This window comes from Lissotriton helveticus, chromosome 5_1, assembly GCF_964261635.1.
Source record: "Lissotriton helveticus chromosome 5_1, aLisHel1.1, whole genome shotgun sequence".
Lineage (NCBI taxonomy): Eukaryota > Metazoa > Chordata > Amphibia > Caudata > Salamandridae > Lissotriton > Lissotriton helveticus.
This window is the reverse complement of record NC_136065.1, coordinates 336,936,785-336,962,359: the sequence shown is the minus strand read 5'-3', so window position 1 is coordinate 336,962,359 and position 25,575 is coordinate 336,936,785. Positions and strand designations below refer to the sequence as shown.

Genomic DNA, 25,575 nt, shown 5'->3' with positions numbered 1-25,575 from the left:
GGTCTGCCCAGAATGTTGAGCTGAGGTCTGGATTCATACCCAGTTCTCATAGCTGCCACGTTTTCATATTGCATATGTATGACATTTCTATGGTTTCAGTGTGCAAATGTGTGTCTTTCAACTGCCAAATGTGTGACACTTTGAGTGACACTTTTGCGCACCTATCGCAAAGCAATGACCATTATTTTGGTGCCTTTTTTTGTAGTTTTATATACGGCGAACTCGACCCGAAGGTATTGGAGCGCTTTACACAAGCACCAGTTACGTTACACAAGGACACATTCATTTTTGGTAGGCAAAGAGAGATTACGTGATTTGCTGAGAATTACAGGATGTTGAGCCGACGCAGAGACTTGGACCTGGTTACCCAGCTCCAAAGTTGAACGCTCTGGCCCTTGCGCCACATCGTCTCCGTTCGAGATGTATTACACAACACTGAACTTACACCGGATCCAAGCCAGGCCTATTGGTGTTGAAACTACATGTTAGCAGCATCAACTGAATGAGTTGTAATAATGGTTTTGTTGTGAACGATCAGAATTGAGAATGGGAATGTAAACATTACTAAGGTCTGTAGAAGGGGTGTTGATCTTTGCTGAGTCTGTCACTCCTGTTCTCCCTTTCTCAACAGTTTCCTCTGGTTAACCACTTAAGGCAGCGGCTCCTCCTTTAGGGGGGCGCCAGGGTGTCGACCCACATCCTCCTCCACCACTAATTGCTTTAACTTACTGATTTTACTTGAAAACAATCTCATCCATCATTTGTTTCCATGTAAGAGCTGTAATGTCTGGTTGGCAGCAGAAGAGGGCTCCACTGGCTTAGTTAGTGCACATTTATCAGGCAGTGCCTGTTACAGCCCAGCCTCACAGTCACAATGTATATATCTGATGCGGTGCAGCATGTCAGATAATGGAGCTTCATGGCTTGCCGAATATACGCCCTCTCGGTGAATCAGAAGTTGGACTACAGAACAAGCATTGGCAATGCCAATAGGTCTGGCTTATGAATGTACTGTCCAGCCAAAGCTAAAAATCTATATATGTTAAGGGGTGCCTCCACCCAGCTGTGCTGCTGCCAGAGAAATAAAATCATATATTATCTAGTTTTCTAAGACAATTTAATAGAATTACAATGGTATGTGTTGCCCCTGAAATTTCAAGCTCAGGCAGCTGGATAAATAAACAAAATGATCACAGCTGTGTAGAGAGCAAGCACTTTTTTATGGAAGCACACACACATTTGCCCAAAAACATGTACTCATGTCTCCCAACATGGGAGCCGAGCCAAAGCCCCTCTCATGGTGGTTCTCACATAATTGTCAGGCTGCAGCTGCACTGTCAAGCCTTAGCATAAAAAGGGTCTACCTTGCCCTCAAATCCATTCTGGCTTCTGATACGGTAGATGCTCGTGGAACTGGCTGTAGTGTACAGCTGGAGGTAGGAGATGTGAGAGTGGGGAATTGTGAGCCATGCAGTTAACGAACATGCAAGCTCTTATCGAAGAGGATTGCAGAAAAGGTAGCTTTTATTTTACAGCAGTCTGCAACTGCGTGTGTGTGTGAACATGTATGTAAAACCCCAATGCTTAATTTGTAAAATATTAAGTCCAGGTGCTCACATTTTTGTAAGAGGCCACCCCCACTTTCCCCAGCTCCACCCACTTCCTCCATTGGCCCCACCCTCTTACTCTATCGGCTCCACCCACATCCTCGACTAGCACTGCTGAAAGGCAGATGTAATAACCGATCTGAATTTCAGCAAGGGAAACTTCCTCAAATAAGGTTTTGATAGGAGGTTCCTCTAACCCAGTAGCACTTTTGAAAATGATGAAAACAAAAGTGCATTTGAAGTACAGTTTTGGAACAAATTGGCTAAAGTGACAATGGCATCACTGAAGTGGTGTGATTGTGAAAAATCCAAGCATCACACAAAGAACAAGCATAGCAATGAGCCTTGCAAATTCCGGCGGAGGTGGTGAGGGTGTGGTATGTAAGCAGTGGGGCACTTTGGGAAACCACTGTTTCATAAATATTACTAAAACATGCTGTGGTAGCGCTCTGTCAATTACTGACAGCACATTTTCCATTCAAATTGCCAAAAAATCCCACTGACAAGCAGTTTGACTGATAAAATTATATGCCATTCAAACACTAATCAATGGAAATTGGTCTTTAGAAAATATTTACAATTTATAGATCACCAAGTAAGGTGCCTTGATTAATTTTGCTCCTATTACAATCATTGTTTTCATCACACTTCAGAATTACAAAATAATGTGGTTCACTTCTCGAAATGATTATATACTTTTGAAATATTTATGCAGTTACTTTACAGATAGGTTGTTTTACAAAAGCCACTGAGTTTACAGTCACAAAAATAAAAGTAAACACCACTATCCACATATGAATAAACAGCACTTTGTCAGATGAGATAGCCTGCCATTTGACCTGTCTTTGAAAGTCACAGCAAATGTGACAAGATGAAAAGAAAACAATGTAAAGACATTATATTGTCCATTCCCCTAGTTGAACTCTACTACCCCTATTATTTGGGAGTTGCTGCAGCAGCATTCACACCCTATTTCCAGTACCTAAAACCCACGCTGTGAGGACCGGATGAGTCCTCATAGCGTGGGTAAACCCTGACGGAGCCCGATGAATACTATCTTTGTGAGGACCGGTGCATTATGAGGACTGGTCCCTGGCAGAGGATTTCTATATAAAGGCTTTAGATTAACAGATGTTAATTTAGGTTGAAAGGCTGTATTCTGTAACACACCAGTTTATATCAAGAATTTGTAGCCAATGCCACTGAGAAGTGAGTGTTGGTTATATTAGCACTGCACGAGAATGGGGCCCAAAATAACTCTGCTTATCGGGATTAGCTATTGACTCTACATAACCAAGGAGGAATAGTTATAGCTTAGGTCCGTCAAACAGACTATGCTGCCAATAACCTGAAAACACCTCTAATAATTCAGGAGAAATACAGTAGGATATACTTATTCTTTTACTCTTTCCTCATCTTCCTTCCTATCCCTTCTTGTTTCATTATTCATTCTCTCTGTCTCTCCTTGAATCGAGAGAGAGTGTGTGTGTAGTCAAATCTTTTTTGTAGCATTCAGCATGTATGAGAACGTTGCTAGATCCATTCCCAGTTCTAGGGTGACCAACCGTCCGTAAATTTCACGGACAGTCCGTAATTTCGGCCGTCTGTCCGTTGTCCGTGAAGGATTCTTTAACGGACGCCATTTGTCCGTCATTTTAGCCAGGCACCGGTTGCCTCACCCTAAAACCGGCACAGCTTGCACCCACCTCCCTTCTTCACACCGATGCTGCACCAAAGCTCCTCAGATACTCAGCAGCATTGGAGAGGCACAGTGGGATGGCAACCCTCACACCTCCAGCCCTTGATGACCTGTTAAGAGGTGCTTCGAAGGTGACTGAGAGGGAGGGGCTGCAGGTTCAGAAGCAGCGACATCTATTCACATGCAAACAGCCCTGAATGCAGCATGTCTCTGCTATTTAGAGGGGGGCTCACACATTCCATTTCTACCCAGGGCCCCAAACATCCTAGACTCGGCCAGATTACACCCCTGATTACACCGAGGCAGCATGTGCTTCTCTTCACCGAGCTTAATTACTGTCACTAAATTGTAAGCAAACCTCGGTTCTTCAAACATGCAGTCTATAATGTAATACAATAAAGAAATGGCACAATCGCACCCACACTGATTAACAAAGTATGGAGGACAATCAGTTCAATCAGTTCTCTTAGAGTATCTCCTGTAAGTACTGTACATCACAGTGGGGGATGGCATTTTGGACAGAGAGCCTGTCTTCTCGTTGTCTTGTGCAGGAGGGGGCGAGGAGCCCAAGATGATACTAGAATACTGCATGCCCACCCCTGTGCCCACCCTGATGGATCCTGTTCCCTCTCCTGTGATGGCTCCTGCCCTCCGCTCAGTGATGGCTCCTGTCCCCCCCATGCGGTGGCTCCAGTCCATGATGGCTCCTGTCCCCCCATGTGGTGGCTCCAGTCCACCCCCGCCTGTGATGGCTCTTGTCCCCCCCCTGTGGTGGATCCTGTCTCCGCCCTGGGTGGCTTCTGTCCCAGTCCTCCAACGGCCCCTGCAGCGAGGGTGAAGTTCTTGATGGGCCTCTTCTCAAAAGGGCTCAGCTCAAAATTAATATGGAAAGGTGGGCGAGTAAGTGAAGGGATGGGTAAATGGCTGGATGACTTAGTGAAAGGGTGAATAGATGAATGAAAGATTGAATAAATGACAATGAGAGAGAATGGATGGATTGATGAGTGAGGGGAAGGATGGAGAGAAAATGTAAATAGCTGGATGTATGGGTGGAAGAGTAGCTGGATGATGGATGAGGAGAAGGATGATGGATGAGGAGAAGGATGGATGGATGGATGGAGGGGAAGGATGGATGGATGAGGGGAAGGATGGATGGGATGGATGGATGGATGGGTGAGGGGAAGGATGGATGATGGATGAAAGGAAGGTTGGATGATGGGAAGGATGGATGGATGAGGGGAAGGATGGATGGATGAGGGGAAGGATGGATGGATGAGGGGAAGGAAGGATGGATGGATGAGGGGAAGGATGGATGGATGAGGGGAAGGATGGATGGATGAGGGGGTGGATGGATGGATGAGGGGATGGATGGAGGGGAAGGATAGATGGATGGGTGGGTGAAAGGATGGATGGATGGATGGATGGATGATGAGGGGAAGGATGAATGATGAGGGGAAGGGTGGATGAATGGATGATGAGGGGGTGGGTGAAAGGATGGATGATGATGGGGTGGGTGAAAGGATGGATGGATGATGAGGGGAAGGATGGATGGATGATGAGTGGGTGGGTGGGTAGAAGGATGGATGGATGGATGATGAGGGGAAAGGAAGGATGGATGATGAGGGGATGGATGATGGGTGGGTGAAAATGCATGGGTGGAGAGTGGGTGGGTGAAAGGATGGATGGATGGATGATGAGTGGGTGGGTGAAAGGATGGATGGATGATGAGTGGGTGGGTGAAAGGATGGATGGATGAGTGGGTGGGTGGATGGTGGGTGGGTGAAAGGATGGATCAGTGGATTGGATGGTGGGTGGGTGAAAGGATGGATGAGTGGCTGGGTGGATGTTGGGTGGGTGGATGGTTGGGTGGATGGTTGGGTGGATAATGAGTGGGTAGGTGGATGAGTGAAATGATGGATTGATTGATGGATTGATAAGTGCAAGGGTGAATGAATGGACATATGAGTGAAAGGGTGGATGTAAGGATGGATGAGTGAGTGAAAGGGAGGGTAGATAGACAAAAGGATGAATAGATGTGTGAAGGAGTGAAATGATAGATGAATGAGTGATAGGGTCAATGGATGGATTCATGAGTGGATGAGTAGATGGATGGATGGGTGGGTGGGTGGATGGATGGATGGAAGGAAGGATGGCTAAGTGAAAGGGTCGATGGAGAGAGAAAGGGAGGATGGATGGATGACTAAAAGAGTGGATGGGTGGAAGGATTAGTAAGTGAAAGGATGGCTGGATTGGTGAAAGGGTAAATGGCTGAATGGATGAGTGAATGGATGGATGGGATGAAGAGTGGATGGATAAGTGTACAGATGGATAGGGTGAAAGGGTGGATGGATAATGGAGGATGAGTGAAAGGATGGATGAGGGGATGGATGAAGGGATGGATGAGTGAAATGATAGATGGAAGGATACATGATGGATAGGTTTGCAAATGGTTGAATATGTTTGGAAATGGCTGGGCTTACTTATATACTATTGCGCGACCTCTGATGTGTCTGTAAAACGTACCTATTGTCCTGAAGTTTTGTCCTGAATGTTGACCTCCTGTCCTGAATTTGTGTCCTGAATTTTGACCCTTTGTCCTGAATTTTTACACTCACCGTCCTGAATTTGCACCAATGCCAGTTGGTCACCCTAGTTCCCACTTTAGTGATTATTAATATGCCCAACGTTTTTTGCAATTCCAGACATGCTCTTTTCTTCCTACATGCACTTGGAACAGGCTCCATAAAAATTTCATTCAGGGCAAACATCACTTATCTCCCCTTCAACTTGCTGTTATCAATAGAGAGAAGATGATATGGTAGTTGCCGCTCACCAGTAATTTCCCAACATTACCAAAAAGTTATTTAAAAAGTCCCTATCATCAATTCCCCTCCAGATGGGTTCAAATGCAGTTAGAAGTTGAGTGTATCAGATGGCTTCCAAGGGGTAGAAGAGAGGCTAACATAGAAGGTCGAAGAATAAAGGAATGTAATGCATTATTCAGGGCTCTCTCCAGATTTAAAGAAAAGCAGCCCTTTAAATTGTAACTCATCTTATTTCTCGGGTGACTCATGAATACAAGTCCTTGAGTCACTCTTGGCTCCTCTAAAAAGCACAAATATCAAAATGACAGCCAAATTAACGTACATTCACACCTTTTATAATTAAATTACAACTCATAATGTTGCTGGTTTAGTTCATTTTGAAATAATCCGGTTCCTTCATCTGGAGAATCGCTCCAAACGCTAGAGCAGCCAGTGTGAGCAGTGTGCTTGTGTGAGTTCAGGTTGTGCAGTGAGACTGTGAGTGCATGGTTAGTTGAATTTTGTGTCCATGAGAGAGCAGAGTGAGCTGTGTGCCGTTGTTAGGGCAGGTAGAGCAGTTTTGATGTGTGAGAGCAGCGTGAGTGGTGACTATGTGAGTGATGTGCCTTCGTAAATTGCAAGGTGCAGGGTGAGCTGTGTCTGTATGAGTGTAGGGTCTTGTGATTGCGGGGTAAGTTGTGTAAGTACAGGGAGAGCAGTGTTACTGTGTGAGAGAATTTAGGGGCATATTATCAAGGACGGCTTTAAAATTATCGCCGGTTTAGCGGCAGAAAACTGCTGCTAAAGCGGCGATAATGGGCTTGTGTGGGATTTCGAGTGGGGATTCGAATAGACTCACGGACAACAGTGTTTTGGGTAAAGCCGGTTTTATTATCTTATACAATCGCCTCTTCTGGACCGGCACTCGGTAGTATGGGAGGAGGTGTTCGGTGTCCTCCGTCGGGGTTTTCGTTGCTCCAAACCGCCGTTCCCGATGTCTTCTGGGAGTCGTAGGCAGCTCTTCCGCCGTTTTCAAAGGTGGACCGGATACCGACAGGAAAGAAAGAAACCAGTGTTAACCTGGTACTTTATAGGCGTTGTTAGGGGAAGGGAGTGAGGACACACACATGCAGATAACGTACCCCTGGTACAAGTGTCGATGTGGTGAGGGGGGGGGAAGTGCAAGGTGTGCCGAGTGCTTCTTTTAGGGTGGTTTGACCCACCTACGTCCTGCCCAACCCGTGAAGCGTGACCGTACCTTCTCGAGCCACACTTCCCGGGAAGTGTGGCTGGGCGATGCGCCTTTCCGTTGGCCTCCTGGCTTGTGGTTGCAGTCTCGGTTTCCTCTCTGTTCTCCTCCGCTGTTCTGGTCTCCTCGGTCTCTGCCTCCTGCTTCCTCCGAACTCCGCTCTTCCTCTCTCGCCTCCTCCGTCCTCCGCTCTTCCTCTCTCGCCTCCTCCATCCTCCGCTCTTCCTCTCTCACCTCCTCCGTCCTCGAACTCCACTCGGCTCCGTCCTCTAGCCGCCACTCTCCTTCCCTGCCTCCGGGTGAATCACACACCTGTAGGGATTCTGGGCTGGCTTTTACCATTGGTAGGTGGGCGGGGTCAGGGTCTAGCTCCGCCCAGTTAAAGTGACACTGGTCCTCGGTGTACATCACAGGGTTGTACGCCGTGTCCGTCGTCTTCCAGGAGTCGGTGTGCTGTTCGGAAAGAGGGGCGATAGTAACAGGTAAGCCTGGAGGGCCCGAGTCCGGGTCCCCCTCGTCACACCCCTCCCCCCTAGGATTCTCCTGATCGGGGAGAGGATAACGGGACAGGTAGTCGGCGTTGGCATTGTCCTTCCCCTTTCTGTGTCGGACTTGAAACCTGAACGGCTGTAGGGCCAAGAACCATCTCATGACCCTTGGGTTGTTCGAGATGTTTCGGCTCATCCACAAGAGCGGTACGTGGTCAGTATACAGGATGAAGTGATGCCCCTCCAGGTAATAGCACAGCTTATCTACAGCCCATCGAATGGCGAGACATTCTTTTTCGATTGTTGGGTACCTCACCTCCCTAGGGAATAACTTGCGACTAATATAGAGTATGGGTTGTTCCACACCAGCCCCTGTCTCTTGTGACAGCACGGCTCCGATGCCGAAGTCGGAGGCGTCTGTGTGTAGTACAAAGGGTTTTGAGAAGTCAGGGGAGGTAGGGACGGGGCTTGTCGTGATAGCTCTCTTTAGGGTCTGGAAGGCTTTCCACATTGCCGGGTTGGTCTCTGTAAGTCGGGGTTCTTGGGCTGTTTTTTTAAGGTGTCAGTCAACGGGGCCGCTACGTCTGAAAAAGAGGGGATGAATCTCCGGTAGTAGCCTACTAGCCCCAAGAAGGCCCTCATTTCTTTCTGATTTTTGGGAAAGGGGGTGTCGGCTATGGCTCTAACCTTTTCGAGTTGGGGCTCTATGACTCCGTGTCCTAGGATATATCCCAGGTACTTGACTTTCTGGAACCCGATTCGTGATTTCTTTGAGTTGATGTGTAGTCCAGCACTGCGAAGTTGTTGTAGGATGATCTGCAGGTGTTGTAGGTGTTCCTCCCAGAACGGACTGAATATGATGATATCGTCTAGGTAGGCCGAACTGTATCCTTGGTGTTCTCTCAGTACTTCATTAATTAACCTCTGGAAGGTGGCAGGGGCACCGTGTAGGCCGAAGGGGAGTACGTTGAACTCGTAGAGTCCATCGGGGGTGGCGAAGGCTGTTTTCTTTCGATCGTCTTCTCTCAATGGGACTTGCCCAGTACCCTTTTGTCAGATCGAGGGTACTGATGTATTTTGAATCCCCTAGTTTCTCTATTAGTTCGTCAATCCTGGGTATGGGGTAGGCATCGAACGACGATACTGCATTTAGCGCTCTGAAATCCATGCAGAATCTGCTGCTTCTGTCCGGTTTGGGCACCATCACTATGGGCGACGACCATTCACTTCTAGAGGGTCGGATCACTCCTCGTTTTAGCATTTCCTTCACTTCTTTGCTTATTGCTTCCCTCTTTGCTGCAGGGATCCTGTAGGGTTGTTGCTTCACTGTGACACCCGCAGGGGTCTCTATCCGGTGTTCCGTCAATCTGGTCGTCCCCGGGAGGTTGGAGAATATGCGCTCAAAGGGCCATAGGATCTGTCGCAGCCCCTCTTGTTCATTCTGGAATAATTCGTCGTTGATCACCAGTTCTTTCACCGCTGTTTCCGAGACGTTTTCTGTGAGGGTTGCGAGGTTGGAAGACACGGGTGGAGAGCCCAACCACCACAGATTATGTGGAAGATCTGTGTTTTCCTCCCGCTCAGTTGTAGCCGATAGGTTGTCTTCCCTATCGTCTCTATGACTTTGTATGGTCCTTGCCATTCGTTCTGGAATTTTTTTGTGGGTGAGGGCAGTAACACTAGTGCCCAGTCGCCAATGATGAGACGTCGCCATTTCTTACCCTTGTCATAGTGTCTCTGTTGTTGCTTCTGCTTGGTCTCCAGTTGGGTGAACGCCAATTCGCGTATCTTCCCCAGTTTGTTCTTTAGGTTTTGGCTGTATTCCAATAGGGTTCTTGTTTCTCCCGAGGACTCTGCTTCCCATACCTCTTTGGTCATTTCCAGAAGGCTCCTGGGCTGTCTTCCATAAAGCATCTCAAAAGAGGAACAGCCTAAACTGCTCTGTTTCTGGCCTCGGATGACATATAATGCCAAAGGTAGCAGTAGGTCCCAGTCGCTTCCGTTCACCGTGAGCATCTTCTTCAGAACGGACTTCAGGGTCCCGTTGTAGCGCTCCACCAGTCCGTCCGTCTGGGGATGATAACCAGACGTCCGGATCTGATGGAGGTCTAGGAGTTGGCATACCTCCTTCATGACTCGTGACATGAACGGGGTCCCCTGATCCGTAAGGACTTCTTTAGGAAACCCCACCCTTGAGAACAGCTCCAGGAATTTCTCAGCAATGTTCCTCGAGTTGGGGTCTTTCAGAGGGAATGCTTCCGGGAAGCGAGTGGCGTAGTCCACGATCACTAGGGCATATTGATGCCCCCTCCGTGTTTTTGGTAGTGGGCCTATGAGATCCATGCCGACTCTTTTGAAGGGCGTTCCGATTATAGGAAGAGGCTGTAGGGGTACAGCAGGCGGCCTCTGTGTGTTTTTGCGTTGACAAACGTCGCACGTCTGACAATGGGTTTTGATATCCTGGTACACTCCCGGTCAATAGAAGCCTCTCAGCACATTCTGGGTTGTGTGCTCGCTCCCTGTGTGGCCTGCCAACAAGTGCGTGTGGGCATAAAACATGATTTGTTCCCTGAAACAAGTCGGGACTAATAGTTGGAGCGAGTCTTCCTGTTTCGCCTGTCTATATAGAAGGTCATCTTTTATCAGGAAGCGGGGATATTGTGGTTGGGGGTTGTTCTGACCAGCATGGGCTTTCTCCCAGGCGTTGAACAGGTTGGAATCGTTGGCCTGGGCAAAACGAAAGCTCCTGTCTCCCTCCCAGGGGTCAGGGGATGTCAGGGCAGGAAGTGAAGGGGTGTTGGGAGGCCGACCCTTTAATACCTGACCCTCAAACATGTCTAGGAAGTGGGGGTTATCGGTCTCTAATATGAGCTTCTCGGGAAGGGCATCCAACACACCTACCTTCACTACTAGTGTACTCCTACCTTCCGGGTCTATGGGGACATATGCCACCGGGTAACCTTTAACGTCACCGTGCACACATTTTATATATACTGTTGCGTCTGGCATTACCTGGAGGGGTCTCACAAAACATCCCTGTATCACAGACTGTTTGGATCCCGAATCCAGGAGTGCCCTGACCACAGTTCCATTGACTTTGACACTCACGTGATATGCACCTCCGAGTTCAGCGGTATAAATAACGGCCTTCGGTATGTACCCGACCTCCATGGGTTCTTCCTGGTTGCGTTTATGTGGGCACAGGCGAGCAATATGTCCCCAAGCCCCACAGTCGAAGCACTGCGGGCCTCGGAATTGGGGCACCTCCGGGGACGCAAAGCGGGGAGCCGGGAGACCAGGGGGGGCTCGAGGCCGACGGTCCGGCTGGAGGGGTGGCCTACTCATTTTCTCAGGTTCACTTGTATGCAAGCGGGGTTGTGCCCTAACAAACGTGGCTGCCATCTCCATCGCTTGTTTGGTCGACAGGTTGGAGTACTGCCTCAGCCACCTCTGTGTCCCGTAAGGCAATGCCTCTAGGAATTGCTCGAGGTAAATTTTATCCATGATTTCCTCTTTTGTGCTGGTCATGGGGGTGAGCCATTTATCGGCCGCTGTTTTTAGCCGATAGAACAAAGTTTTCGGATTGTCTCCAGTGAGCCCTCTTTCTTTGCGAAAGCGTACCCGGTAGGCCTCCGCATCCAATCCTAGGTGGTCTACGATGATCTCCTTAATCTGTCCGTAAGGGGTCTGTCCATTACCGTTGGCGACCTGGTAGGCAGCCTGCGCCTCTCCGGTCAACAGGGGTGCGAGGAAAAACGGTCAATAAACAAAAAGTGGCCTGGTCAGAAACCTGTAAGTGTGCCGCAACTGGAACTAGTGCCCCAAAACCATTAGTAGCACTAGAAGTGATAACCCGGGTCTGTTAGGAAAAAATTCCCATCAGCCCACCCATGTGGTGGAATGTCGTCATGTGGGAGATGTCACCAATCCAATTCTCAAACAGTGCACCTAGTCATGGTGCAGAGATGGATTAACATGGTGTAAATACAGACCACTGGGCTTCACTGGTGATGCTAATGGGGTGCAGTGCAAGAAATTGAAGTGAAAAACGTGAAAGTAAAATTGATTCCAAGGACCAAAATTAATTTTAATCAGTATGGCACTCGGGTCAAGATTAAAATTTGCCAAAATAGTTTGAAATAATAACTATATGTGGGCAAAGTGAGTGGAGGTCGACATGTTTCAGCTGTATTGACTGTTGGTCTTAGCTTTCTTCAGGACCATTTAGGAAACTGCGACTGCAAATCAAAAAATTAGTGAAGCACGCTAATGTACATTGGATAAGTCCTACCAGTTCCTCTGAGCCCAGATGAATACCGTAGGAAGTCCAAAAAATGTTATGTATCTCCTAAGGAAGAAGCATAAGCGTGAATCAAAAACCATGTAGTGCACAACAGATTTTAGGAAAACAAGCACAAGATGCTAAGCACACAAACAGGGCGATGGAGACAATCTCTCCCCGCTGATTATACTGCTATGTTTCAATCAGTGTATAAAATCACATATATGGTAATGAATGTGGTAACTTACCCAGCATTATGTGGGAGTACGCCTCACCTCACCCGGAACCCACTCGGGAAAAAGGGGAGGCCCCGCTCTAGTTAAGGAGGGAAATGGACAAGAAAGTACCTTTGAAAGATAGCAAAGGGACTAACAACAATACTAGCTACCATTTCCAAAACTATTCTTAACAGAACCTAGCTTTAAACAGAAAAAAGACTCAACCAAGTATAAGGAAAATGACTATAAGACTCTGCAAGGATAAATTAACCAAAAATGGAGGGCAGGGCCACTCCTTGGAGGACTCTTACTAGCGATAAAATGACTAAGAAGAGGCACTGGCGCTATCAGTAACCAAATATTTGGGCAAAATGGCTGAAGACTTAAGGTACGCAGAACCACTCCTTAAGGGACTCTTGCTAGTGCTAAGATGACTCGCCCTGTTAGGGATAGCAAATGATGGTGTGGTGCCCTACCTGTCCGTCGGTACCTCGATGCCGGCGTCCGAGAAGGAACGGAGGTACCGACGCACAGCGCGCATGTCTATTTATACCCTGGTTGATTGGGTAACAGGCTGCAGCTGTTTCTATTATCCATCGCGTCTGCTTCGTAAGAGGGATGCCCGCGCTATAGTGCGCATGCGCTAGGCATCCCAGTAGTACGACGCGTGAGCAGTGAACTGCAACGCGCATGCGCACGGCTTTTCGGCCGCAATGCGCATGCGCGGGCTCTGAGCCATGTGTATCGGTCCGCGCATGCGCCAGAGTGTACTGCGCAAGCGCCGGTATTGAAACACGTCCAATCGCGATCCCATTACCGGTGTGTACCACCACAAAGTAAACGGAGCGTTAGTGTTGTCAAAAAGACAGACAGCTGTATCAGAGGCACGAAAAGATAGTTAATTCTGAGTGCATGCGCTGAAAGATCTGGGGGATCATATGTACTCATTTATAATCCCTATTACCAATATAGGAAAAAGTAAGTATTTATGTGTAGATTGAGCCAAAGTAGAAGCAACAGTGCATATACTTCTCATGACTACAGGTAGTGACAATTGGACTGTGTATGCTAAAAATAAGCAATTACAAGTGTAGAATAGTGTATTAGGCGCAAAATGACTCAATTTGGTCTGAGATGTAGTATCTTGAATGACCTCAAAGATGATAACAGAATGAGTCAATGTTGAAGACAGATGACAAAAACTCAGGACTAGTTGGATTACAGCGATGTCCACGGTATGTCATCATTTAGACCTTGCATGTGACTTTTCAAAAGAAAAATCCATTTCTGCTCCTTCCTGAACAAAAATTTGGCCACATCACTGATGTGAGACGGAATAAATGGCCGTTCTAAAATGACCCATTTCATTTCATCAGCAGTGTGTCCTTGCTCCAGAAAGTGGTTTGTTAGTTTGGTAGCCTGTTTGCGACACCTAATGGTGCTTTTGTGCTCCCCTATTCTTATTTTAATCTTACGGGTGGTATAGCCAACATATCTAAGGGAACAGGGACACGTTATCATATAGATGGCGTTGTCGGTGTTACAATTAGTATGCTTCTTGAGCAACCATGTCCTCCCAGTCCCTATGTCGACTATAGTGGTTTTCTCAGTCTGAGGGCAGACACTACATGTCCCACAGGGGTAGTGACTAGAAACTGGGGGAAGGTTCCATAGGGTTGTTGAGCCGTCAGTCTTGGTAGTCCTAGGTCTTGTATGGACAAGAGTGTCTCGAAGACTAGGTGCCCTTTTAAATGAAAACAGTGGTAATGGAAGGTTTGCCCCAGTACTGTTCAAAATCGTCCAGTTTTTGCGAACCATTTTCTGGACAGAGTTAGACATTGTACTGAACGTACTAACAAATGTCAGGCGCTCCATTGGTGGTTTAGATGGGCGTTTTTCAATCAGTGCCTCGCGGTTGTTGTTCGAGGCACGTTTCCATGCTTTGTTCACAAGATGCTTGGGGTAATAGCGTTCCTCTAGGTGAGTGGCTAGTGTGGTTGCATGTTTGTTAAAAAGCTCGCTGGATGAACAATTCCTCCTAACCCGGAGGAACTGGCCCACCGGAAGGTTCTCCCTCAGGGAGCGTGGGTGATGACTGTTAAATGACAAGAGTGAGTTTCTTGCCATTGGTTTGGTGAACAACTCACTACGGAGACTTCCATCCTCGGGGAAGATAGATAGGTCAAGGAAGGGGAGTCTTACATGACTGTACTCAAGCGTGAACTTAAGATGAGGATTACAACCATTGAGCCAAGTATGGAAAGCCTGTACTTCAGGGATAGAGCCTCGCCACACTACCAGGACATCATCTATATACCTCTTCCATAGCACCAGGTGTTTAGAAAATGGGTTGCCATGGTTGAGGATATGAGTCTGTTCCATTTGATGGACATAAAGATTTGCCAAACTCGGGGCAAAGACACTCCCCATGGAGGTCCCAGAGATCTGTAGAAACAGCTGTTCTTCAAATTTGAAATAGTTTTGCTTCATTGCCAGTTCTGCAAGAGATAGAATAAAATTAACTGGGGTTATGCTGTCCAGATCTTCCATTGACAGAAGCCCTCTGACTGTATCCAACGTATCCTGTTGTGGAATACAGGTGTAGAGTGATTCTACATCAAAACTGACCATGAGGTCAGTTTCCACGTTGTACTCAATAGTTGGTAATAACCTCAGGACATCGGCTGTGTCCTCCAGATACGTGGGCATTTTCTTAACTAGAGGTCTGAGAAAATGATCTACAAAAGTGGAGAGTGGTTCCAAAATGGAACCAATCCCTGAAATGATGGGACGGCCTGGTGGTGGTCTCGTGGTCTTGTGGATCTTGGGGAGACAATAGAAACCTGGGATGGTGGGTTTCTCTGTTACAAGGAATCTAGCTTCCTGAGGTGTGATCCACCCCTCCATATTCCCTTCGTCCACCAAAGTTTTGATTTCAGTAAGTAAACTTTGGGTGGGGTCTGAAGTGAGACGACGATAGAATTTATCATTGTCCAGCTGTCTAAGGCATTCCTGACGGTACTGTTCCAGGTCCATAACAACAGTGGCTCCCCCTTTGTCCGCCGGTTTTATGATGATGGACGGATCTAATGAGAGATTTTTCACCGCCTGCTGTTCAAGTTTTGAAAAATTGTGGAACGTACTCCGAGGAAAAACGGCCATTTCTCCAATGGCCACCCACATGCCAATGCCACCCTCTCAAAGTTTGTCAGAAATGCGTCGGGGTCTTCGTCTGCACTGTACTTTTGCAGGGATATTCCCGAGGGGGTGTGCTGTGTACGGATGTCTCTGACCGGGTTGATGACATGAGCACCTGGCTGTTGCATCCCCTCGAGTCTTGTCACCACAGTGTTTCGGAAGGTGTCTCTCTCTTGCTGGGCGGAGGCGAGCTGCTGCTCCACAGCCCAGCCTAATTGTTCCTGGCCTTTGATGAGAGCTTGTAGCATTTCTTCCATCTTTGTGTCCTGGATGGCTAGTTCAATGCCCGCATTCTCCACCACTTGTGGGATTTCGAGTGGGGATACAAATAGACTCACGGACAACGGTGTTTTGTGTAAGGCCGGTTTTATTATCTTATACAATCGCCTCTTCTGGACCGGCACTCGGTAGTATGGGAGGGGGTGTTCGGTGTCCTCCGTCGGGGTTTTCGTTGCTCCAAACCGCCGTTCCCGATGTCTTCTGGGAGTCGTAGGCCGCTCTTCCGCCGTTTTCAAAGGTGGACCGGATACCGACAGGAAAGAAAGAAACCAGTGTTAACCTGGTACTTTATAGGCGTTGTTAGGGGAAGGGAGTGAGGACACACACGTGCAGATAGCGTACCCCTGGTACAAGTGTCGATGTGGTGAGGGGGGGGAGTGCAAGGTGTGCCGAGTGCTTCTTTTAGGGTGGTTTGACCCACCTACGTCCCGCCCAACCCGTGAAGCGTGACCGTACCTGCTCGAGCCACACTTCCCGGGAAGTGTGGCTGGGCGATGCGCCTTTCCGTTGGCCTCCTGGCTTGTCGTTGCAGTCTCGGTCTCCTCTCCGTTCTCCTCCGCTGTTCTGGGCTCCTCGGTCTCTGCCTCCTGCTTCCTCCGAACTCCGCTCTTCCTCTCTCCCCTCCTCCGTCCTCCGCTCTTCCTCTCCGCCTCCTCCGCTCTTCCTCTCTCGCCTCCTCCGTCCTCCGCTCTTCCTCTCTCGCCTCCTCCGTCCTCGAACTCCACTCTGCTCCGTCCTCTAGCCGCCACTCTCCTTCCCTGCCTCCGGGTGAATCACACACCTGTAGGGATTCTGGGCTGGGTTTTACCATTGGTAGGTGGGCGGGGTCAGGGTCCAGCTCCGCCCAGTTAAAGTAACACTGGTCCTCGGTGTACATCACAGGGTTGTACGCCGTGTCCGTCGTCTTCCAGGAGTCGGTGTGCTGTTCCGAAAGAGGGGAGATAGTAACAGGTAAGCCTGGAGGGCCCGAGTCCGGGTCCCCCTCGTCACAGCTTGATAATATGCCCTTCAGATTTCCAACAGAAGCCCATTTTCACACCAGAACATGGACTTCTATTGGAATTCTCAAGGGCATATTATCAAGCCCATTATCGCCGCTAAACCGGCAATAATTTCTAACGCCGTTCTTGATAATATGCCCCTTAATTTTCTAGACATTTGTGGATCCGTTGAGTAGGCGTTGCAGACACCCAGGGTTCCACTGACCACAGGTTGAGAATAAATGCACTATACAACAGTCACATTGCATGAAAAAAAATTAAGGAAACAACATGGATTACCCTACAGATTTACAACTATTGTTGAGAACTAGATCTAGGCTGCAAAGACTGTGTCCCTGGTGCAGTCTCGGAGCATCAATGTGGCTTCCACTGTGTTACTGCAATTCGCAACCTGAAGAAAGGTCTGAGCTGGGCACTGAGCTGGTTTCCATGGCAACAGTCACTTTTTTCCTGGGACAGTGCAGTTTATTGATTCCCCAAAAATTACTAACAGAGCAGGCGGAGGGTTTCGGTGATAGACATATCCATGATGTTGTTGACACTGCCCTAAAGTCCAAGTAAGTCAGGAGTCCTACCTATTGTCTTATTTTTAATGTCTATGTGTGCCCAAAGACATGGGGGCACATGCATCAAAAGAAAAAACTGGTTGCAAACGGGCAGATTCTCAGAATCTGCCCCTTTGTGACCTGTATTTTTGCATTTGGGATGCATCATCCCAAATGCAAAAATTGCAAATTGCGATTGTATTTAAGGTATCGCAAATTGTGATGCCTTGAATGCAATGCAAGATGCCATTTAAAATAGCGATTTCACTATTAGGCTCCGCTAAATACCGAAAAATTCAACCTGATGGTATTTAGCGAAAACTTGAAAAGTGCACTAAAGTTCCTTGGAGCATGTGTGTGCACAACATGGGTGCACATATCAATTTCAGAGGTGCAACAGGGAGTCCTTTTGGCGCATGCAATTTCCAATTCATTCCTATGGGCCTATAGGCCCATAGGAATGAATGGGAAGCCATACCTCAATTGCGACTCGCAATTTGTGAGCCGCAATTAAGGAATATTTAGGAATCACAATTATTTTAGCGTTTCTTACATGCATAGGCATTTGCGATTCCTTAATCACGATTCCTTAATAATCGCAATTAAGGAATAGCAAAAGCCTAACATTCATGTGCCCCATAGTTTCTTGAACTGTCAAAGGTGACTCTTCAAATGTTCACTGATGATAGTTCATTTCCAGCAGGAAAAAAAGCCAAAGAACCCAGCCAACATCTCTCCCATTTTGTACCCGTTATCCACTGTATGAGAGACTTTCATTTGCTTGAATGGGGCAAAAACTAAGATTCTAATTCTGAGAAAAAGAGAAGTTCATTCACAGCTCTGCACATTGTATTTGGGTCCAGACATGCTTAACAAACCTAAAAATATTAATTTAAAATGACAGTTTTGTTCAAAACAGTATCATCTGTTTGGTACTGAAAGTCTTGCATTGCCTACACTTGGCTTCATAACACTGACTGAAATCACTGTATCAAAAGAGTTATGGAGACTAAAAAAAGATGCAGGCATTTTCCAAATATTGAGGGTAGAGCTGGATCATGACTTGTCGCTTTGGAGCAACATTCACGTTACCTTTTTTCCAGCTAAAACGAGTTTTGCCCAAGATCCAGTATTCACTGTCATCAAAGTGAATTTCACCATTGGAGGGGAAGAAGGCATGGGCCAGCTCACCAGTGGTGCCGTCAAAGCAATAATGAATGGTGGATGTTAAGCAGTCGGTGTGATTCACAGGATAGAAACCTAGAAGCAGAGAAAGTCATTACAAAGTGCAACTGAGTGCATTCAGCAGGCAATGTCCTTAGTAGGCAAGTGTCATGGTATTTCAAGAATGCATCATACAGTACAATCAGTTTGTTCTTAGCATAAGCTGTCCTTAAGGGAAAAGTATTACCACGGATTATGAGGATTCCATTTCATTGTGTAACCAGTGTCCTGAGCAGGAAAGGGCATTTGAGAAACTGCACAATATATCCAAATGAGTGTCAGCAAAACTGCCTAAGTGAGAAGGTGTAAGCATAACATTGCAAAGTGCATTGTACTACATCTCACCTGGCAGTGTTCCTAGTGACACAATTACTGTTACAACTGGTAATACATGAAGGATGCAACCAGCTACTTCTAAGCTCTAAGGGCAAAGTATTATAACATCTGAGAAAGACATTGCATAGTCCAACAGGCAGAGCAACCAGAACTTAGCACCCACTACCTCAAGCTGCAAAGTGTTAAGATAAGGACCACAAAGCCTATCCGGTGCGCCTTTCTGCAGCTTTATTAGAGTTAGTCACATACATAGCCCTTATCCAAACATTCTGCAAAATCTTATCCTTTCTTGGGCAGTTCTGTCTTTTTTAATGTATTTTCATTAATACCTCTAAAAGCCTCTATTGGCCATGGATTAATGCTCAAGAATTCTTCTCATGGTTCCTCAACAGTTCTAAAGGTAGGCAATCTTGTTTACAGGTAAGAGCTCAGCAGGTTACTGCCCTCTGCACCAGATGACTTTGCGGAAGCCTTTGTGCTTGGTACTATGGTTATCAAGGGTAATTGATCAACATCTATGGGGCTCTGCATTTTACGTCGGATATCCACAGGCCTCATGTATCATTAAACATATTTGGGAAGACCAAGTTGTACCCTTGGTAAACTTGACTTGCCAAAGGTAGGAAGGTGGACTTATCGTAGCTTACACCTGGAGAAGATAGTAGGTTTAGAGCTCATATAAAGATGACTAAGGTGTCTTGTTATCGGTTTCAACTGATTTCAACCGGTAAAAACCCACCAGATGGGAATCTTCCTTACTTAGTTTAAACTGTAAACCACTAATTTCCCCACTAGAAGGCAGCACTGCCATATGTACTTTTCAAGTACTTTCATTGTGAGATTTTCACCACTATTTAATAATGATTTACTCATGGTCGCAGGCTATTTGTCTATGGAGGGCAGGGTAGTCAACTCACTACTGTCCATCTGTCTGATTATATTCAACATGACAAGATAGGTTCTGCTGTCCCACCTACTACTCTCCTCCTCTCAAGTGGAGACAATAGGAGCATTGGCAACTTCCTTATTCTCTGCTTCCTTACATCAACAAAGATGTGTTGTGATTGCCTGTGATCCCTGAAAAAGCTTATTAAAAAACAAAACAAAACTCCTATGCACACTACATATTGTAATAGATGGCGCTGCCACAATAAATATCAGCAGCAGTTCCATTCAATGGGCTATGGTCCCCACTCCTCCTTACTTCCTGACCGCTCTTTATTTTATTAGTAACTAGCTGTACCCGGCCACGCGTTGCTGTGGCTCAGTCTGGTTAAATGGTAGAGAAAGAAAAGAGTAAGCGCACATTTCTAATGTTTAATTTCACAATGCTTGTGGGTATACAATATGTTTTTGTGACTATTGTCTGTATGCGTCCCTTGGAGTTGTTGCGCAGCAAGCAAATCGATAGAGTCTGTTCAGCCTTTCGATTAAGAACACGCGCGTATTGTACACACGCATATTCTAATCCAACGTTGTGTATATATAAACACACGCTAATGTTGCAAAGTTAACCAACTCCTCCCCCCTCCCTCCACACACTTCCGGGTCTGCCATCCTGACAGCAACTGTCCATCCTAATATATGTAGACTATTGTCTCTATGCATCCTTTCTTAATGTTGCAAAGTGAACTAACTCCTCGCCCCTCCCTCCACCCCCTTCCCGGTCTGCCATCCTGACAACAACTGTCCATCCTAAATCGATAGGGTCTGTTCGGCCTTTCGATTAAAAACACGCGCGTATTGGACACGCGCTTATTTGAATCCAACGTTGTGCATATATAAACACGCGCTTAATCGAATCCAACGTTGTGTCAAAATTTCAAAGCAATCGGTGAAGAACTTTCGTAGATTTAAGATTTTGAACAAACGAACATTGACATTTTTATGTGTCTGTTCAGGCTTTCTATTAAAAACACGTGCGTATTCGACACGCGCGTATTCGAATCCAACGTTGTGTCAAAATTTCAAAGCAATCGGTGAAGAACTTTCTGAGATTTACGATTTTGAAGAAACAAACATTTACATTTCTATTTATATAGATTTTCCTCCGGTCAGGTACTTTTCTTTGCAGACACATGCACTAGTGCACGTTTGCTTGCCGTTGCATTATTTGCCAGGCTTGCCTTTCATCAGCCCTGGCCCTCAGTGGCCTGCCAGACTTTAGGACCCCACCCCCTGTAAGTAATGCAGCCTCACTAATTGAACACAGGTCAGGCACACTAGGCTTCAGCCCGGTCCTTTCAAAGGCTGCGATCAATAAGCGAGGATGCATACGCCCATTCCTATCTTGTCACAGAGGAGGGTGGTATAGGGTGACTAGACGTCCCGGTTTCCCCCGGAATGTCCACATTTTTGGAGCAGTGTCCCAACACTTAGCTTCAAATTAAAGAAATGTCCTGGTATTTGCCTAGTGCCCGGGTTAAACAGATAAATGTCCCGGTTTTTAAATAGTGTTTCGCTCGCTGCGCCTGCTTTACTTCTCACAGGTGCTGAGACAGGTCTCTATTAGGCTCTCCATTTTTGCCCTCACGGAGAAGAAAAAAAGCTTACTGCCGCAGCAGTACCACCCTTCACTGCTTTTAAAGAGACTTGTTATAGTTCTTTCAAGGTATGCCTCTTCGTTCCAGAACTGAGGCATTTTCAATGTTATGTACAGCAAAGCCAAAGTTGTTGCTTATTTCTCTTATGCACCTAACAACTGTTGACAAAACCAATAGTCCAGGCTTGTTCTAGGTGTGATGTTATTCGTTATATTATTTATCTGGATACAATGACAGAAGCAGCACATTTTTGGGGCGGGACGCTATGCTAAGTACAGATTTTTTTAGCTTATGTGTTTTAAGCCATGTCCTTAATTACATTGGCCACGCCCCTTGAGACCCCCGCCCCCCCCCCAACTGTGTTTTTTCATACCACTTAAAGCCATGTGTACTACTCTCAGTCCTACTTCTATGTCTATGACACCTGTCCCGGTTTTTTGTTTTGGGAATCTGGTCACCCTAAGGTGGTAGCAAGACTCACTGATCCCACCTCTCTCTTTGACAAGATGGGAGAGAGGCGGGCTTCAGAAGAGCGTCCGGCTCCAGATAGTGTTGCTGCGTCATCACAGTGCCTGCGTCTCTGCAGCCCATGCTGTTTTTCAGGAACTAACGGACTGCCCCCATGAAGTTTTGAGCATGTCCTTTCATCTTGCCACTCTTCAGACTTACAATGTCTAAAAATGTTAAGCCCTTTTACCTTCTGGCTCTGTGCAGCAGCATGTTGTCAGTCAGATCAGACCATAGTGAGCTGCCTCATAGTATTGCTTTCAAGTGAGGTCATTTTCAAATTAATCTTGTGAAGTCTCTGGCCTTCTTGGAAACTTTCTGCAGCCCGCCTCAGTTTTCCTTCATAGAGTTGAAGATGGGCTCATTCCAGTAATTGTAAAACTCATTAGCTTTAAGAGGCTTGTATTTAAGATTACTTAGTGTTGCCAGTTGCTAGAATATGCCAGTTTCAAGCTTTGTGAAGGAAAGGGAAGCTAAGCCTGTGCCCAATGAAAAGCGCCTCATCATAGGTTATGCTTGTTCATATTGTGACATAGTAATTGAGATTAAGTATAAAACAACACAGGCATTCAAGTTTTAAATCTTTTTTCATTACTGGAGCAATATGTAGTAATATATCATCACAATGACAGTCAGCAGAGTAGAAGTGCTGGAGGGTTTATAGACAATGTGTACTGTAATGGTACAAACACATGTACAGACTTGAAATGGAGGAAAATGGAGTGATCAAGGCATTGTCCTTTGGCATCATGTTAGGTAGCTGCTCCTTGAAATTCCAGACAAGAGTTTACACCCTACCACTTTCACATTTCACCAGCCACCACCGAAAATAGTGTATGTGAATGTATTTTAAAGGCACTGGAAAAGCTCTGCTTCTGGCAGATTTTAGATGTCGGTAAAATGTATAAACCCTGATAACCACTGATTTTCTGAATTTTGAAAAACACTGGAAAATAGCCACTGTAATCTAAAAAAACATAAACCCTGAAAACCTGACAGCCTAAGTTTGACACAGTACTAACACAATAAACTCAATTTCAATCTAACCTGTACCTTTTAAAAAGGATGTGTCTATGTTTACATGTAGAAAACGAAGGAGTTACAATGCTAAAAATAGAAGCAAATTCAAAGGATTCATTGCTTTCTAGGGCCAAAACATGACTAGAAAAAGTTGGATATCACTTAAATAATAAAAGAAAATAAAAATAACTGGGATATCTTTGGATAATTGGACAATGTTATTCGACTGGGTAGGTTCGTGTGTTGGCAGCTATCCTACAATGTTTAAGTCTCAATCTCTTAGCTTGTGTTTCTTTCAGACATATGTAAATCAAACAATGGAGTCAGAGTGAAGGTTACAATGTATAAAGTATGCTATGATTTGTTTGTCCATGCATGCAAGGAGAAAACTAAAGGGGCTTGAGCTGAAGCAGCTATGAATCTGCCATAAATTTGAGAAAGCTCCAAAATCCCTTAACCCAGAAGTGAAGATGGATTCCCATCTACAGAAAAGGCTGTTTTCAAAAGGCACGTCTCCAAAGTCAAAGTCCAATGTATACTCAACACGGCATCTGTGGCTCCAGTAGTCAGTGATGTGGACATGGGACATAATTCTGGAGGAGACCAGTGATAGATTCAACTGGCATCCCAAGCCATTTGTTCCAACAGGGGACAAAGTGTGCTAGCATTGGGCTAGCATCCTCAGTAAGCTCCCATTTGAAAGCAATGTTTAAGGATCTGTATCTCCTGAATGGCTAACCACAATCTGAATATGCAGGAGGCAAGGGACCCAGTGGGACTGGAGGTACTCAACTGACCAGCAGGCTTAGAGTTGTAACTGTGAAACAGCGATGTAGTGTTTGAGTACCCTTCAACCATGTCTAAATGTAATAAAGACTTGATCACCGGGTTATAGAGATGGTTCAAGCAGTCCAAAATATGAGTGACCAGCCACAATCAGAGGGGAAGCACCCTAAGGCATGGGGTAAAAGGCAAAATTGTGTTCAACTCTTGAAATGGAAGGGGGTCCCAGGTGCTAGGAATCACCACACTTCTCTGTTGGAAGGCTGCTTGGAAAGCTGATGTATTTAGTCCAGTTCTGACAATTAAGCTTCCAAAGCAGCTGTAGTCTTTGGGTGACTCACTTAACAAGACAGCCTTCACTTCAGTCCACAGAGCTTTGTCTTTGTCCTCCTAATCAGTGGCCTCATCTTCACAGAGTCTGCTTGTTCATGGGCCTGTCAGGGAACCGGAACTTCCTCTGAAGTGGTAGAATTGTTCTCAGCCTCGGGTAGGTACAGCAGCTTCCTGGTCAGAGGTCACACTGTACTGGTGCAGAGCTTCTCTAGAAGTGTATGTGAATACACTGAACAGCCAATTCTTATTTAGTTCATATGGGTAAGGCCAATCCATTTGTACAATCTTTACCATTGTATTACGCCTGGTATGAAGCTTTCAGAATCGGACCTCTACAGACAGAGAAACACGATATAACAAATATGAAAAATTCTGTTTGTACAAATAGGAAACAAAGAATTAAAAAGTATTTTTCAGAAATGGACCAGTTCTAAATATTAGTTCGGATTTTTATCCTGAAATCCATTCAACACGGAGACTTTATGGTTAAAGACAAGCTAGGAATGCAATAAAAATAGAGAAAGGGTTACGCTTTCGTTTGCGCTACCACAAATGTGGTGGAGGACACTTTCTGCTAAATGGACTGTCCACCCGATCAATTTTGAGTCGGGTTTCCAAACGAGGTGCCCCTGCTGACTCCACTGGCAGAAGTCCTACACTGACTGCCGGACAGAGTTGTGGCTGCCGGTATAGGTGCATCAGACCATCTGCCCTCTTTAATTCGGACAATCCGATGTACTTTTTCTCAAGTCTGGACTGCCAGGGCTACTCTGCTGGTGACAAACTGAAAACATTTTAAAATATTCCTCATAGGCTGAGAGAAAACTCCAAGGTTGTCAGGGTTATTCGTTTTTTGTTTTTCAAAAACAAAGTTCAGATTTACGATTTTTTTGTTATTTAAAAAAAAAGCCCCTGCAGCTCCACTCTGCCTACTGATTAAAGATTCAGCCCCCCTCGGAATTTTTTCTTAGTCCCTCCCCCGAAATTTGGCTCTAGTTGCGCCTCTGTGCATGGGACATCTGATACATTTTTACACGACTTTCCAAATCTTTGTCCTCACGAGCCATTTAATGACTGATCAGAAAGGCAGGAATTTCTGTCTTTTTTCCCCAGGAAATAATTTCTACTCCCACACCCACACCCATCAAAATACATTCAAGACTGTTGTACCCATTCTGCATCAGTTATCCTGTTTACGTATTTTACATTCCTTTGTCCAAACTTGCAGGTGATACACCATCATCCAGTTTTAATGTTTTACCTACAGTCCTTCCTGTGAGTTGCAATGACCCCTTCAGTTGGTGGACGGAATGATTTTGGTTGGACAAAGATAAGTGTAGTGATTGCTACTCATCCTTCTTGCTTATCCTCTGCTGTCACCATGTGGAATGTTGGTATCCATCATGACACATTAGAATGTTGGGTTCCTAGCTCTGTGAGTTCAGTTGGGAGCTTGGGA

The 25,575-nt window shown here is 46.1% G+C and overlaps 1 protein-coding gene across 1 annotated transcript in view; it reads right to left on the bottom strand.

Annotated features, from left to right (window-relative positions):
- MMP23B (matrix metallopeptidase 23B) overlaps window positions 1-25,575 on the bottom strand; it is a 165,446-nt gene that overhangs the window by 79,686 nt on the left and 60,185 nt on the right. Inside the window, exon 4 of the mRNA XM_078642426.1 lies at window positions 18,463-18,630. Coding sequence (XP_078498552.1) covers window positions 18,463-18,630 — 168 coding nt within the window. The remainder of the gene's footprint in view (window positions 1-18,462; window positions 18,631-25,575) is intronic.